The 18,766-nt window shown below is 36.3% G+C and overlaps 1 protein-coding gene across 11 annotated transcripts in view; it reads left to right on the forward strand.

Annotated features, from left to right (window-relative positions):
* citb (citron rho-interacting serine/threonine kinase b) overlaps positions 1-18,766 on the forward strand; it is a 130,321-nt gene that overhangs the window by 75,690 nt on the left and 35,865 nt on the right. For all 11 annotated transcript variants that reach the window (XM_087264075.1, XM_087264076.1, XM_087264083.1 and 8 more), the window contains exons 15-18: positions 2,016-2,069; positions 13,134-13,331; positions 15,167-15,360; positions 15,814-15,949. In XM_087264075.1, the coding sequence (XP_087120201.1) occupies positions 2,016-2,069; positions 13,134-13,331; positions 15,167-15,360; positions 15,814-15,949 (582 nt within the window). The remainder of the gene's footprint in view (positions 1-2,015; positions 2,070-13,133; positions 13,332-15,166; positions 15,361-15,813; positions 15,950-18,766) is intronic.

Raw genomic sequence — 18,766 nt, forward strand, 5'->3', positions numbered from 1 at the left:
TATTGTTACCTGAATAACCTGAGTTATTTCCAAATACACATGCTATGATCCATATGGTCTGAAACCCGACAGGTGGGCAAATCCAAGCTTGTTTTTAATAGAACAAATATAAATATGGATATAATAAATAATACTGCTAATAATAATAACATTATACAAAAGCAAATTGTTATGAATGAACTGAAAAAGCCGCCAAGATGAAGAAGGCATGAAGGCAGTGGTTTTTATATTTATGTAGGCTAGAAAATAATGTTTTTTGATACTTTAATCCTTTATATTCATATCCTATGTATATCATTATTATATCTTTTATATATCCTTAACATTTTGATTCTTTTTCATATGTAAAGATATTTGCGTATTGCTCTACATCCTGTCTGTATTAAGCAGTGTGTAAGCGTGGCGCACAACTTATGCGCTCTGCGCTGGACTTTAGACCGGCTTTGTTCTGATCTGTTGAAAAATCTATTATAGATTCTCAAAATAGCAACGCACTAGCAATACATCTCAGAACGCCTACCTTTTTAGACCAGAACGCCTATGGTCGAACATATATGAGCGCAAATGCATTTGCTATTTAAACAGCGTGGCGCAAAACGTCAAAACGACTCTTGCGCCAAGCTGAAACTGGCAAACAACAATTGTGTCGCGCCATGCGTCACATTGCGGGTCCCTTCATTTTGATATTATTTCTTAATACAAGACAATCATTTCGGCTTGTCTGAAAATGCTTCTTGATTGAAACATTTTTAGATATCAGAGACAAAACTGAAGAAAAGCATTTTATTTTCAGTGCAGGCTTTAAAATGCATACAGATGATCAGCTGTTTGTTGTTCATTTAAAAAATGGGTAACACTTTACAATAACAGTACATGAATAATGATGTATTAATATGTAAACTAAACATTACTTTATTATGAATTAATGATGAGTTAAGGTATGCACTAATCATGAATTAACTTTAAGTACAACATGAGTCACATGAGTTCAAGTGTGAATAACGACTACCTTAATTACTTGTTAGTACATGTTGTTAATTAATGTATTAATTAACATTTAAGTTTAGGCTAAATGTAACCAACATGAACTCATGAGCTGTTAATGTATAATTATGTCATGACTTTACTTGGAGGGGCACATCACTATTAACTCATCCTTAACTACTTATGAACTCCTCTTCATGTTGATGTTGACAGAACACTTTTATATTGTTATTCAGTGTAAACTCACTAGTTGGACGTGTATAAGGAGTTCATGAGTAGTTAAGAATTGGTTAATGATGATGTGCCCCTCCAAGTAAAGTCACAACATTATTATACATTAACATATCATGAGTTCATCATGGTTAAATTAAGCATAAACTAATGTGGTAATTCATACATTAATTAACAAACAATCATGAACTAACAAGTAATTAAGGTAGCCATTATTCACACATGAACTCATGTGAATCATGTTGTAGTTAAAGTTAATTCATAATTAGTGCATACCTTAACTCATCATTAATTCATAATAAAGTAATGTTTAGTTTACATATTAATACATCATTATTCATGTACTGTTATTGTAAAGTGTTACCAAAAAATGCATGCATACAATATGATGTCATTAGTAACTTAAGTAAAAGGGTTGCCCTCAAGTCATTTATAGCTTAGCAAGTATCTGGAGGAGCAGGCAGCTGTCGATTTAATCTGTGTCATTCTCCACTCGCGTCCTTCAATCAAAACCAGTAATCATGTGCTTCTGCATAAATCCCTCTGTGGACATTTTTTCATTGTGCTGCTCATCTTCACCGTGCTGTAAACATCTACCCACGCTCCTCTGCGCTCTGCATACATTTCTAACACGGTTTCATCCTCATGCATGACATCACGCCTGTCACGGCACTCCAGTTCATCTCACAGCGAATTGCACTTTACTGCAGAGACCTCCACGCAGCACTTCTGCCAGAGTGTGCACTTCTTGCAAACACGGCAATTCTCACTCTCATTTTGTCTCTCTTTTTTTTTTCAAGGCCCATCGGGATGAAATCCAACGCAAGTTTGATGCCCTGCGAGACAGCTGTGCGGTATGCAGATGAGCTTTTTTTATTCCCTGTGTTTGACTCATCAGATGTGACCCACAACAGTCAGATTTATGTGGATGCTGCGCTTTCTATAACTGGCATATTGAGTCAGAACTAAAGCAGTACATTTTGGGCTAATTATAATATTGTCATTATTATTATTATTACAGTTTAAGATAACTCACCGGCCACTTTATTAGGTACACCTGTCCAACTGCTTGTTAGCGCAAAATATCTAATCAGCCAATCTAATCATGAACATGGCATGGTTGTTAGTGCCAGATGAGCAGGGGTCTGTTCTTCATATGTGGATTACTTAGTTAGCTGGATTTGGATATTGACGATTTGACATGATCCAGGATCGTTTCCTTCTTCAAAGCTGATCTGAGAGTTGTTGTCATAGCAACAGTTCTGCTAGCTCAAACCTGATCGGGAGCAGGTTCAATTCACATAAACAGGATTAGATCGGGTCAGTTCAAGCAAAGATAATAGAGAAAGTACCGAATTTGGATATTTTCTTACAGTAGTAGTTATATACACTTGGGAAAATAGTTAAAAAAAAAATAAAGTAACTATATATATAAAGTTATAGTTATTAATAAAATAAATAAAGTTATATTAACAAAACTTATGCAATCTCATTCAACCCTCGAAATGAAAGTACAAAGAGAAAATTTATTGATATGAACTTTTTAGATCGCTTTAGTACAATTTGTGTATGATAATAGAAATGCAGAAAATGTGACTTTTTAAAATAAAGAAATAATACATTAATGCAGTCATGAACATGTTTTGACAGTTAATATGCCGTTGATTATGCTTCACAAAAGTTGCAGATGCCTTTAACAATATTAAAATGCTTTTGTAAACATCCAGTTATTCCATACATTGATTAAAAAAACGGCTACTGTAATAAAGAAAATATTCTCTAAATGTGGAACTAAATACATTGATTTGCATTGAAATACATGATGAATACTCTAGGATATTGCGTGTCATATTTAACAAACCGTTTACTGCTAATTTTGTGTAATTTTGCTCACATGGATAATTGAATATTAATCAGATGATGTCATTACGCTGCTGTGCCGTCAGCCAATCGTTGCATTACTGATCATGATTTCGAGGATCGATAGATCTGTCCTTCACAACACACGCAGCGTTCTCAGATCAGTTTATCCAGACATTCTAATCTCATTCGCGAACTTGTTTGAAGAACCAAATTAGCCAGAGATCAGTTATCAAGATTAAAAGATCCAGGATCGGCAAAATCATCTTAGATCATTTAAGCGAGGTACAAAGAACGGACCCCTGGTCTGAGTATTTCAAAAACTGCTGATCTACTGGGATTTTCACGCACAACCATCTCTAGTATTTACAGAGTGAGCAGCAGTTCTGTGGGCGCAAATGCCTTGTTCATGCCAGAGGTCATAGGAGAATGGCCAGACTGGTTCCAGCTGATAGAAAGGCAACGGTAACTCAAATAAGCACTCGTTACAACCGAGGTCTGCAGAAGAACAACTCTGAACACACAACACAAACAACCTTGAGGCAGACTCCTGTCAGCTAAGAACAGGAAACTGAGGCTACAATTCAAACAGACTCACCAAAATTGGACAATAGAAGATTGGAAAAATATTGCCTGATCTGAAGAGTCTCAATTTCTGCTGTGACATTTGGATAATAGAGTCTGAATTTGGACATGAAAAGCATGGATCCTGCCTTGTATCATCAGTTCAGGCAAGTGGTGGTGGTGTAATGGTGTGGGGATTATTTTCTTGGCACACTTTGGGCCCATTAGTACCAATTGAGCATTGTGTCAACGCCACAGCCCACCTGAGTGTTGTTGCTGACCATGTCCATCCCTTTGCGGCCACAGTGTACCAATCTTCTGATGGCAAATTCCAGCAGGATAATGCACCATGTCATTAAGTGTGAATCATCTCAGACTGGTTTCTTGAACATGACAACGAGTTCACTGTACTCAAATGGCCTCCCCAGTCACCAGATCACAGTCCAATAGGGCAGCTTTGTGATGTGGTGTAATGGGAGATTGGCATCATGGATGTGCGGCCGACAAATCTGCAGCAACTGTGTGATGCTGTCATGTCAATTTGGAGCAAAATCTCTGAGGAATATTTTCAGTATCTTGTTTAATCCACACCATGAAGGATTAAGGCAGTTCTGAAGGCAAAAGGGGGTCCAACCCCGTAATAGTAAGGTGTACCTAATAAAGTGGCCGCTGAGTGTATTTGTTATTAATGGTTAAAATGTTGATTTAAAAAAAAAATACTCAGTATGGTCTAATCTGTGTTTTCTGTTGGATCAGAGTTTAGCCCCAACATACTCATTAATTGTAATTTCAAATATATAGTTGTTGAAATTTTAACCTATATTTTGACATTTTATATTCACTTATATGCTATGTAGAACATTAAAGCACACACCCTGCCTGCATTTATTATGCTTTCTATGCATAAAAAATTGCTAATATAATTTCATGCGGACAACAAACTGAGATGTCTAGTCTTTGACCCATATGCACATATTTAATTTCCCATATTTAATTGCATATCTGTCATAACAGCAACGCTATAAATCTATTCTGAATGACTTTGCTCACTTAGAGTTTAATGAATAGCAAAAAAGTGTGAAAATGAGTGCTATAATTCAAGGGGTTGTTATTATTACACAAAAAACAGTAAGGAAGATAATTTAAACATATTGGTAAATAGAGTCATAAATAGTTTTGTTAAATGTTTTATTGAGATGGATTGGGTAGCTTTACATGGACATAGGAAAATTAAGACCTGTTTACAAATGATTTAAGACCAGCAACACAATATTTCAGCGAATTTAAGATTTTTTAAGGCCTTAAATTAAGACATTTTGAAACATTTTAAAACCCCACGGACATCCAGTGTAAAAGCATCACCAAACAAAATCTTAGCATTTTGTATTTAGCATTATTAGTAAATGAAAGTGCACAGGAATATGCTGCTACTTTCTACACTTTGTGCTCATAATACAGCTGAAAAACTGAGCAGATCAAAGCGTGTTTAGTGGAAAGAAGCGTCACCCGAGGGCTGGGATTATAAGAGCTTATGAAAGACGGATTGAAGAGCAAACAGTCACACAGTCAGCAGAACTCAGATCTGAGAAGAACTCGCAAACCTTTAACCATTAATGTGAGCAATAGTTATAATAATGAGCCTTAAAGGGGCAGTTTTTAGGGTTATCAGTAAGTTAAAGGGATAATTAATTATTTTTTCATTTAATTTATTTGTTTATTTATTTACTATTATTCATTTATTTTTAGCTATTGTTTTATTAATGTTTAATTTATTATTCATAATTTTTTGCAATTTAATAATAATAATAATAATAATTATTATTATTATTATAAAAGTTATATAATTAGTTATTTATTAATTTAATTTATTTGTTTATTTATTAATATTATCATTATTATTATTATTATTAATAATAATTCATTTTAGCTATTGTTTAATTATTGTTTAATTTATTATTCATATTTTTTTGCAATTTAATAATAATAGTTATTATTATTATTATAGAAGTTATATAATTAATTATTTATTTAATTAATTTAATTGTTTATTTATTATTATTAATTTATTTTTAGCTATTGTTTTATTATCGTTTAATTTATTATTCATTATTTTGAGCAATTTTATTATTATTTTAGAAGTTATATGATTAATTATTTATTCATTTAATTTAATTGTTTATTTATTATTATTATTATTATTAATTTATTAATTCATTTTTAGTTATTGTTTTATTATTGTTTAATTTATTATTCATTATTTTTAGCAATGTAATTATTATTATTATTATTATTATTATTATTATTATTATTATATAATGTTATATAATTAATTATTTATTTATTTATTATTATTATTTTTAATGCTTTATTGGCATTGTAAAAATGGGCATGTATGTTAGTTTATTTTAAAATTATCATTATTATTATTATTTATTTTTAATCATTATTAAATTATTTATTTATTTTTTATAACTGTTTATTCGTTTTGTCATTTATTTAGCTATTTATTTATTTATTATTATTGATATTCTTATTATTATTATTATTACTATTATTATTACTCTTACTAATTATTTATTTATCAAGTTATTGTTTATCATGTTTTTATTATTGGTTAATTCATTATTCACTTATTTATCAATTTATTTGTTTATATATTGATATCATCATCCTCATTATCATTATTATTATTATTATATTTATTATTATTATTGTTGTTAGTAGTAGTAGTAGTTATAAGTAGTAGTATATTTTCTTCATTGGTATTGTAAAAATACAGGAATTGTATGTTGATATATACAATCACCGGCAACTTTATTAGGTACACCTGTCCAACTGTTCATTAACACAAATTTCTAATCAGCCAATCACAGGGCAGCAACTCAATGCATTTAGGCATGTAGACATGGTCAAGACGATCTGCTGCAGTTCAAAACGAGCATCAGAATGGGGAGGAAAGGGGATTTAGGTGACTTTGAACATGGCATGGTTGTTGGTGCCAGACGGGCTGGTCTGAGTATTTCAGAAACTGCTGATCTACTGGGATTTTCACGCACAACCATCTCTAGGGTTTACAGAGAATGGTCTGAAAGAGAGAAAATATCCTGTGAGCGGCAGTTCTGTCGGCACAAATGCCTTGTTGATGCCAGAGGTCAGAGGAGAATGGCCAGACTGGTTTCATCTCTGAACACACAACACAAACAACCTTGAGGCAGATGGGCTACAGCAGCAGAAGACCACACCGGGTGCCACTCCTGTCAGCTACGAACAGGAAAGTGAGGCTGAAATTCACACAGGCTCACCAAAATTAGACAATAAAAGATTAGAGAAATGTTGCCTGGTCTGATGAATCAATTAGGGGCAGTTTTTAGGGTTATCAGTAAGTTAAAGGGATGCAAATTTGAAAAGGTACTCAATTTACCCACAATCAGGTGGTCTCAAACTTTTATGAGCTTCTTATTGTTTATTGTTGAACACAAAAGAAGATATTTTTGAAGAATAAAGGGTTCTTACACTTTCTCCAAAGTCAAATATAAGCACTTTTCATGCACTTTCTAAGTGGATTTTGAAGTTTTTAAGTATGGCAAATTACATCACATGAAATCACATGATATTTGTTGCAGTATTCTAAAGTATAGTATGTTATTCTAAGGAAAAAAAATATAACAAAAAGATATATATAGTGAGGTAAAAAAAAGGGGGGTCCTGGATTTCCTATACCCCCAGGGCCCAATGTGTTCTTAATCCGGCCCTGTGTATTGAACAGGAAGTGTATGTCGATCAACAGTTTTGCGAGAGAACGCAAAACATCTTCATGAGGGAACGCAAAAACTTAAATCTATATATTTTCCCATCACCCAGTTTTTTTTTTTTTTATTCCACCCACTTTTTTTCCCCACCATCACATCCCCTCCGGGTCCTTGTAGAATTCAATGTGACAACATTAATATTAATTAAGCAAGTTATTTTTTAAGAACTAAAAAGTAACTCAAGATGTTTATTTAAGTAACTCGCTTCATTTTTTAAAGTAATGCACTGCTTTATTTGTTCATTTAAAAAGCAATAACATTACGTAATGCGTTACACCCCAACACTGTTCATCACAGCTGAAGCTATGGTAAGAAGCTCGCTAAGGGAGAGATGTAATATAACGGTGGCAGAGAGGACGGGTGTCTAAAAACAGCGCAGTGCCGGGTGAGAATATTGCCTGGGTTGAGCTGGAGACGCTCAAACAGCTTGAGTGTGGGTGGACAGTGAAAGTAGGGCAGAGATGCTCTGTGCTTGATAATAATGAAACCCACTCCAGGGGCAGCGCAAACAAAAGCACTTCAGCATGCAACCAAATCAATAGCTGCTGGGCGAACGACTTACACAAGGTCCGAAAAACAGACGCACTGGAAAATAACCTGGCAAAACGGTGGATGATGGCGTTGTTTTCCATTAACAGAGATGCAGCATGTTTTTATGTGTGTGTTTGTGATATAACCCTAAATTTAGCTACATGGCTATATGGAGAATGAGAACTGAATGGTTCTGATTGGAGTTTTTCTGAGCAAAACAATATAGATTATTGTACGTTTTTCCAATGACACCCAGTAAAATGTCCTTTAGTGTAACAATAGATAATATAACAGAAACTCTAGTCAAGCATATATAGAACAAGATTGACTAAATATTAAAGTTTGAAGGAAGTCTAAGATGGTTTTATGACATGGTGTGTAGCCATCAGAAGATGGGTATACTGTGGTCATAAAGGGATGGACATGGTCAGCAACAATACTCAGGTGGGCTGTGGCGATAACACGATGCTCAGTTGGTACTAATGAACCCAAAGTGTGCCAAGAAAATATCCTCCACACCATTACACCACCACCACCAGCCTGAACTGTTGATACAAGAAACGATAGATTCATGCTTTCATGTTGTTGACACCAAATTCTGATCCAACCATCCAAATGTGGCAGCAGAAATTGACTCATCAGACGAGGTAACATTTCTCTAATATTCTGTTGTCTAATTTTGGTGAGCCTGTGTGAATTGCAGCCTTACTTTCCTGTTCCTAGCTGACAGGAGTGGCACTCGGTGTGGTCTTCTGCTGCTGTAGCAGCTAACATACATGTCCATTTTTACAATGCCAATAAAGCATTGATAATAAATAAATATACAAATAAAACAAATAAATAATTAATTATATAACATTATATACTGCTAATAATAATAATAATAATAATTACATTGCTAAAAATAATGAATAATAAATTAAACAATAATAAAACAATAGCTAAAAATAAATTTATAAATTATTAGAAATAATAATGAATAAATAAACAAATAAATTAAATGAATAAATAATTAATTATATAACTTATATAATAATAATAATAATAATAATTATACAATTGCTCAAAATAATGAATAATAAATTAAACAATAGTAAAACAATAGCTAAAAAATAAATTAATAATAATAATAATAATAATAAATAAACAATTAAATTAAATGAATAAATAATACATTTTATAACTTCTATAATAATAATAAAATTGCTCAAAATAATAAAGAATAAATTAAACAATAATAAAACAATAGCTAAAAATAAATTAATAATAACAATAAATAAACAATTAAATTAAATGAATAAATAATTAATTATATGACTTCTATAATAATAATATTAATTATTATTATTATAAAATTGCAAAAAATAATGAATAATAAATTAAACAATAATTAAACAATAGCTAAAATGAATTAATAATAACAATAATAATAATAATAATGATAATAATATTAATAAATAAACAAATACATTAAATGAATAAATAACTAATTATATAACTTTTATAACAACAATAATAATAATAATAATTATTATTATTAAATTGCTAAAAATTATAAATAATACATTAAACAATAATAAAACAATAGCTAAAATAAATTAATAATAATAATAAATAAACAAATAAATTAAATGAATAAAAAATGAATTATATAACTTGTATAATAATAATTATTATTATTATTAAATTGCTAAAAATAATGAATAACAAATTAAACAATAATAAAACAATAGCTAAAAATAAATAGCTAAATTAATAAACAAATATTGAGTTAAAGAATAATAAAAAACATAAAAAAATGAATTGATAAATGAATAATAATAATAATAATAAACAATTATGACATGTCAAAACTCAAATTAGTGCTCAACATATATTTGCTCATCTTATTGTATTATACTTTCAGATTTCCTGGGATTTAAAAACCACTTAGCAATCATCCAAAACACTCAAGCAGCCTTTAGAGCAGCCAGACAGATGCATTTTTGCATTTAGTTTAAGACCTAAACACAGGATAGTGTGCTAAAGCAGGTCAGTGTGTATGGGAGAGTGTGTGTGTGTGTGACTTTAACAATAATGACAGTAATAACGAGCGCTGAATCCTCCTCCGCACCAGAACAGTGTTTGGCTCTTCTGCTCTTCTTGGCGAGCATCAACACACACACACACACACACACACACTTGACCAGCACTGCAATTTGATGCAAACCTGCGTGGCTTCTGTTTGTCAGATGGAAGTGTTCAGAGGCTCTGCAAATGTGTGAAGTGAAAGGAGAAAACACTGCTAGGAAGGGCTTTTAAATCTCAAAGGAAGCTCCGACTCGCTCTGCATCTCACTTTTAGTGATGCTGAAGTCTTTAAGAGCGTTTCTGGCACTCAAACAGGATTAAACACATGCCTGTTATAAAGATGTGTTTTTAAGGACACGTCAAGAAGTAAAAAAGATGGGGAATTGCATCAGGAAAACAACTGAAATTATGAGCTGGGGTTTGTAGTGTACTCGCTTTTTGCCTTTAATATTATAATATTTTTATTATGTATGTAGTGTCGTCCCAAATGGAGCACTAATGTTTTTTTACTAAGCAGAAATTCAAACCGTTTTCCTGACATGCCATGAGTATAACCGCATTCACCACCAGGAGGCACTATAATCACTCTTGTGGAAGAATTTCGCTTTCACCATGCAAAATAAATAGTTATCCAACATGTGCGCCCGATAGCTCCGCCCCTTCTGCTACGTAGGCAAACCTGCGGTCGTTGAGTGCGTGAAGTGTGGAATAGTTCGGACTGCTGAGCGAATCATTGGTACAACCCTCCCTACTCTTCAGGAACTGTACTTATCCAGGGTGAGCAGAAAGGCTGCTAAAATCACTCTGGACCCCTCGCACCCAGCACACTGCCTCTTTGAACTTTTACCTTCTGGTTGATGCTACAGAGCACTGAGCCCCAGAACAGCCCGACACAGAAACAGTTTCTTCCCCCAGGCAATCCATCTCATGAACATTTGATGATAATAATTGTGAAACAAACATCACTACTTGCTGTACACTTTTTATACACTTATTTAACAACACACTTTACATGCCAATTTGAACATAACAGCTGCACATATAACGGTGTATATAGTAATATAGCTGTACATACACTTGTCTATTTGTATATTTGCATTCACTACTTACTTCTATTTTTAAATATATTTAGGGACCGAGCACCAAACTGTGCAAGGCCCTATTGGATTTGCTCCGTTTCTTATTATTATTCTGGCAAAATGACTCGACAGCGCCACCTATAAAAATTAGACGGACAGGCCCCTGAGCTACGAATCACGCACATGCACTAAAATTGGCACACACCTCAAACAGGCCAAAACCTACGAAAAAGTCTCTTGGAGCGGAATCTCAAACTCAACAGGAAGTCGGATATTTTTAACTTCCTGCGGTGAAAAAGTGGCGTTTTTGACATTTTTAAGCGTTATATTTTAACAAACTCCTCCTAGGGATTTTATTGGATCAACACCAAAATTGGCTTTTGTCATCTAAAGGCCTTGGTGATGTTAAATTGAGAAGATCTAGAGTTTTCGCAGAGGGACATGTCCTTGGTGGCATGACAAACCTCAACGCTTCGTCATGGATCAGGAAGTCCTTATAACTCAACCACACACTGGCTGTTTCTCAATATGCATTCTTCAGCGGTCTTGCGTTCTCGTGCAACGTCATCATCAGCTGCCTAAGTTCAGTTCCAATACTCAAGACCGCAAGTACGGAGGACGCGTGAAACTTTCCGGATGTGTTCTTGATATCGAGGACGCACTGATGCAGACTTGAGCACCGAACTCGCTCTGGAAGTCCCAGAAGTCATTGCGACTGGAGGTGGGAAGCGCTGCATTTAATTTAGATTTATTATTAAAGTTCAGAGATATGATTTATTTACCTCAGGACTTTCCCTAAATGAAACGGTGAAAGTAAACATTACCATGAACATCTTAATAAAGGAATAAACACATTAAGGGTGTTTGTTTGCTGAAATTCGTATTAAAATCTGTTTTATTTATATTGTGCAGGGTATATTTATAATGCTTTTATGCAAAGTATATATTTTGAAAAGGGGGACATCAATAAATCGTTGTATGAGTGCTGTAATGTTTAAATAATTTCCATTTAAAACGCGTAAAGGTCATGTGACCATCAGGAAGAACGCAGCATCTCATTTCTCAAAGGACGCATTCTCTGCCCTCGCGGTCTCCTGAGTTCGTTCTTCCGAGGACACCTGGCAAGACCGCTCTCCACAAGAACACAAGTCCGTTCTCTGCGTTCTTGGAATTGAGAAACAGCCACTGTCTGATCAGCCTGAAACTTCAAATGATGGATAAAAGTCCTCTCCTGAACACATCTACATGCCAATATTGAGACACAGTCATAGCGCCACCTGCTGACAAATGGTAGTTTGGCTTATAACTCAACCACACAAAGTCCGATTTGCCTGAAACTTCACATGGTTGATTAAAATCATCTCCTGAACACATCTACATAACAATATTGAGTCAGTCATAGCGCCACCTGCTGACAGATGGTAGTTTGGCTTATAACTTAACCACACAAAATTCGATTTGCCTGAAACTTCACATGGTTGATTAAAATCCTTCTAAAGACATCTACATGCCAATTTTGAGTCAGTCATAGCGCCACCTGCTGGCAGAAGGTAGTTAGGCTTATAACTCAACCACACAATGTCCGATCCGCCTAAGACTTCACATGGTTGATTAAAATCCTCTCCTGAACAGATCTACATGCCAATATTGAGTCAGTCATAGCGCCACGTGCTGAAAAGTTTGGCATAAATTTGTTATTTTTCTCAGGTTGTTTATATATATCGGCTTAAATTAATGTTGTTCTCTCTTCTCTGTCATCCTGAGGCCACCGGGAGGCGGTGAGCCCGGGTGCGAGGTCCCTATCATCGCTGCTTGCAGCTTTAATTATGATCTGTTTTTTGTGCTGTCTCTGTCATTCTGTTGCACTGTAGAAGCTCTGTCACAAATTCCTCGTACATGCGAACATAGCTGGCAATAAAGCTCTTTCTGATTCTGATTAAAATAAAGTGTGACTTACTCTATGAAATGTTTTTTTGCATGATCTCATTTCTTTTTTCTGTCTTCAGGTGATCACGGATCTGGAGGAGCAGTTGACGCAGCTGACGCAAGAAAACGCGGAGCTGAACCGGCAGAACTTCTACCTGTCCAAACAGCTGGACGAGGCCACAGACGAGAACGAGGAGCGCCTGCAGCTCAAGCAGGATGTGGAGCGCCTCAGGAGAGAGGTGGCAGACCGAGAGATGCACCTCAACAACCAGAAACAGGTGACACAGCAACACACACACACACACACACACAGGACAGAGGTGGCAGACCGAGAGATGCACCTCAACAACCAGAAACAGGTGACACGGCAACACACACACACACACACACACAGGACAGAGGTGGCAGACCGAGAGATGCACCTCAACAACCAGAAACAGGTGACACGGCAACACATACACACACAGGACAGAGGTGGCAGACCGAGAGATGCACCTCAACAACCAGAAACAGGTGACACGGCAACACACACACACAGGACAGAGGTGGCAGACCGAGAGATGCACCTCAACAACCAGAAACAGGTGACACGGCAACACATACACACACAGGACAGAGGTGGCAGACCGAGAGATGCACCTCAACAACCAGAAACAGGTGACACGGCAACACACACACACACACACACACACACACACACACAGGACAGAGGTGGCAGACCGAGAGATGCACCTCAACAACCAGAAACAGGTGACATAGCAACACACGCACACACATGCAGATACATAAACGCATACGCACACACAAACACAATCACACACATACACAGGACGCATACACAGATACACACACAAACAAACACACATAAACATACACATACATGCACAGCACGTATGAATGCACGCATGCACACACACACACACACACACACACACACACACACACAATACTGTACACATGCAGTCACACAAACACACACACGCATGCACACATTCACACACATGCAGATACATGAACACACACACACACACTCTCACAGGACACATACACAGATACACACACGAACAAACACACATAAACATACACACAGCCTGCACGCATGCGCACACACACACACAAATATGTGTGTGTTCTGTATGTGTGTGTGTGTGTGGTGATGTGAGTAGGTGTGTGTGTGTGTGTGTGTGGTGATGCTTGTATTTGTGCTGAGGCATATGTGTGTGTGTGTTTGTGCAATCGCTGTGTGATTGTTTGTGTGTACAGTGATGTGTGTTTATTTTGTCTGTGTGTGTGTGTGTGTGTGTATACAGTGATGTGTGTGTTGATGCATGTATGTGTGCTGATGCATATGTGTCTGTGATATCTTTATAAGTGTGTGTGTGTGTGTGTGTGTGTGTGTACAGGGATGTATGCGTCTCTTTGTCTCGTGCATGTGTGTGTGGTCTCTGTGTATGTGTGTGTGGTGATGCATGCGCGTGGGCTGCGTGTGTGTGTGTGTAGGTGTTCAGTGCAGGTTGTTGTGTAACAGTAGCTGCTGGTAATCATAGACTGTGGTAGGAGGCAGTGATGTGTCATCTCCACTGCTGCTCCTCTGCCCTGCTAGCGTTGGACTTCACACACACACACACACGTCTGCTATATTTGGAGACTCCTGCTTTCTTTCGCTCCCGTGTCTTTTCTAAATATCCAGCCCTGCCACATCTGCTAGATACGGGACATCTGGTGACCCGTCAGCTCTCAGAGAATCAATACCGGATCCGCACCTGAAAGATAGAGGGCCCTATTATAAACCCGACGCAATAAGGCGCAAGATGTGTATGGCGTGATTTGTTGCTATTTTCAGACCAGTGCTACTGTAATTTTCACATTTTGTGCCACATTGTTAAAATGGCAAGTACATTTGTGCCTCTTTTGGCTCGTTTCCACTGACTGGTACAGTACGGTACGGTTCAGGTCAGTTCGGGTCACCCTAATCAGGCTTGCGTTTCCACTACCAAGGGTATCCTTTTGGTGGGATAGGACAGAAAGTTTCAGTTGACGTCATTTTCGCTTTTTTTCAAGTCAGCAGGCTTCAGGGCACCGTTAACGTAGGGCTTCCTATGTGTGCACGCAGAACATCGAGACGCTGAAGACGACATGTACAATGCTGGAGGAGCAGGTTATGGAGCTGGAGACTCTGAATGATGAGCTGATGGAGAAGGAGAGGCAGTGGGAGAACTGGAGATCTGCTCTGGACGAGGAGAAAAACCAGGCCGAGCGCAGAGCCAGAGACCTGCAAAGACAGTTGGACAGCGAGAAGCAGAACCGGTACAGCACAACACTCACAGACAGAGTCCAGTTCTGGCCGTCAGAGCAGGTCTAAATTACTGAACTATGGTAATCATGAGTCTGTGTGAGCATAGAAAAATAAATCACACACGTAAACAAACAAAAACACACACATACATGCAGAGTCCAGTTCTGGCCGTCAGAGGAGGCTCTTCAAACTAGTTCAGAACAATTGTTAGACACAAACACTGTTTAGAACAGTTGCAAATATATCTTCATGTAAATGTTGGACATTATACGTGGACAAAATAAGATATTAGGTTTGCTAAAGCAGTTTGTTTTCCAAACGTCTACAGGGCCTGAAGTGCCTGTAGTTATATAAGCGTTATGTAATGAGCGATAAGTATAGAGACAGAAACACTGAGGTAAGAGCTGTACTGCGCTGTTCCAGCACTTTATTGTTTGATAACTCTTTCTCTCTGCTTTTTTCAGACTGCGTGCAGAACAGAGAAACTCTGAGTCTCGGCAGGCCGTGGAGCTGGCGGTGAAAGAGCACAAAGCTGAAATCCTGGTTCTGCAGCAGGCGCTCAAAGACCAGAAACTCAAGGCTGAGGGCCTTTCCGATACTGTGAGTGTGGAGAGAAACATCTGCTTAAAGGGCCCCAGTGGGGTATATGTGGATATATATATATGTGTATATATATGTATTATACCCTGTTGAAAATGTCAATTTTTAGGTCAGAGGGAATTGTAGATGTTTTTGCGCCTGTGCCTTTAAAGAAGGATAACTAAAGTCAGGATTTAACACATGCAGCAAAAAAAACAACAACAACAAAAAAAAAAAAAAACAGAAAGTAACTTTTGATGAAACGGAGACCCAGAGTCACAGATAGCACAGTAAGATGAGTGAGCCACATACTGTATAAATGGCATTACAACATTCACACGTAAAGCTGTTTTTGCTCATTTACCCAAGACAAATGTGACTGGTTACCCAGCAAATGGGTAAATATACTGCTTTAGAAATTGTATAGCGAGGTTACTGTACAAAATCTAATTTAACGTCCACAAAGCCGGACTCCTGCTGTATGATTGAAGCATCCTCGTTTACATTTAGTCATTTAGCAGACGCTTTTATCCAAAGCTACTTATAAATGAGGACAAGGATGCAATTTACACAACTATAAGAGCAACAATGAATAAGTGCTGTAGGCAAGTTTTTTGAGTACAGTTAGCGCTGGAGCCAGAGAGGCAATTGCAGATTAGGAAGGAATGTGGAGACTAAATAGTTGAGTTTTTAGTCGTTTCTTGAAGACAGCCAGTAACTCTGCCATTCTGATGCAGTTAGGGAGTTCATTCCACCAACTGGGCAGATTGAGCAAGAGAGATCGGGAAAGTGATTTCTTCCCTCTTTGGGATGGAACCACGAGGCGACGTTCATTCACAGAATGCAAGTTTCTGGAGGGCACATAAATCTGCAGAAGTGAGAGCAGATAAGAAGGAGCAAAGCCAGAAGTCGCTTTGTAAGCAAACATCAGAGCTTTGAATTTGATGCGAGCAGCAACTGGCAGCCAATGCAAACGGATGAGCAGCTGAGTGACATGTGCTCTTTTAGGTTCATTAAAGACTCGTGCTGCTGCATTCTGGAGCATCTGAAGAGGCTTGATAGAGTTAGCTGGAAGCTCGGCTAGTAGAGTTGCAATAATCCAGTCTGGAGAGAACAAGAGCTTGAACAAGGAGTTGAGCTAAATGTTCAGATAGGAAAGGTCGGACCTTTCTGATGTTATAGAGTGCGAATCTGCAAGATCCAGCAGTTCTAGTTTATAGTTGTGTACATGATGGTGATTCCAGTGGTTGTAAATTACATAGCTCAAAAAGTATAGTTTAAAATGCTTTGAAAAATGTAGCACTTGCTGCTTCTTGAAGTGCAGTTTGATCACAGAGAGTTGGAACAGATCTTTTATTCGCAGTTTCATTATAATGTATTTATGATTATAATCATGTCATCATGAGTATAATCAGTTAATTCCCAATTGCAAATTCTGTCTTGTGGAAATGATTATACTCATTAACATTGAGACATGTTAATACGCAGCTGTCAATTCAATATCGGTGGGTGAAAAAAATCTCACTGCTACAGTTCGTCAAGTTGCAGTGGGCCTCAAGATCATCAAAAAACATCTGATATAAAGCTCCAATATAACTGTGAACAAAATAATCTTGTTTTTCAATTTGTGATAAGATTATTTTGCTTACCCCATTGGCAGATTATTTTGCTTGATTTAAGGAAAAACTCGCTTCATTTTGGGATATTATTTCTTAAAACAAGACTATATGTTTTGCTTGTCTAGAAAATGCTTCTTGATTTGAGAACTTTTAGATATTTGGACAAGAAATAAGACAAAAAATCCAAGTAAGAAAAGCTTTTTTTGCAGTGTTCAAAGAGTAAATTTATTGATTTGAACTTTTTAGATACAAACGCGTACATGCACAATATTTGACTTATTTAAAAAAAAAGATAATAATTTATGCAGTCATGCACAAGTTTTGATCACTAATATCCTGGTGATTGATACCTTTACCAATATCAAAATGCTTTTTTAATGCAAAATTAATTTATACAGTTATTCCTTACACCGATTAAAAAACTTGATCAGGCCTATAGGCCACTAAAATAAAAAATCTTCTCTAAATGTAGAACTAAAAACATTGATATGCATTGAAATACATGATGAATACTCTTGACACATGAAAGTGTAAAGCCTGCAGCTGTGGTAAATTTTTGACTTATCAATTAGAAATTATCAGACCAGAGGTTTTGAATATCAGAAAATAGACTTTATTCTCCATAATAAAACCGAGAAAGAACAGAGCAGACCCCAGAGCATTCTGAAGTCTCTCCTGGACACCTTCTGAAGTCTCTCCTGCACCTTCTGAAGTATCTGTGTTTGTTACAATTTTTATACAGGATTATTTGACACACCCCTAAGTCTCTTTTTAACTCTTGACCATTTTTGAATAGGTTTTCTAGTCTAAGGGGTCCTGCTATTCTTGGCTCTCAGCCCACTAGCTCATGTCAGCAGAGATGTTACAGGTCTATGTCAGCAAAGTATAGATGCAACTTATGCAAAAGGATTAAGTGTTTACATACATTGTCATGAAAGCATAATCACTTGATAATATGTTACTCATTCTAACTTCTGACACATATAGCTTCATAGAAGTATTTAACATATATAATCAGTGCTTTACATATTCAGTTATTCTACACAATCAGTCACTCAGCCTTCTCCTAGTGTTGCTTCTGTGCAGGCACTCTCATCTTACACAGACATATCACTGTATTTTTAACACAGGCTGGCATGTTTGCTGCAAACACTACATACATTTTGAGAAGAGAAAATTAACTGCTTTACACTTAGAAAATACTTCACACTGAGAGAAT

Source organism: Danio rerio, chromosome 8 (genome assembly GCF_052040795.2).
Source record: "Danio rerio strain M-AB ecotype USA chromosome 8, GRCz13ab, whole genome shotgun sequence".
Classification (NCBI taxonomy): domain Eukaryota; kingdom Metazoa; phylum Chordata; class Actinopteri; order Cypriniformes; family Danionidae; genus Danio; species Danio rerio.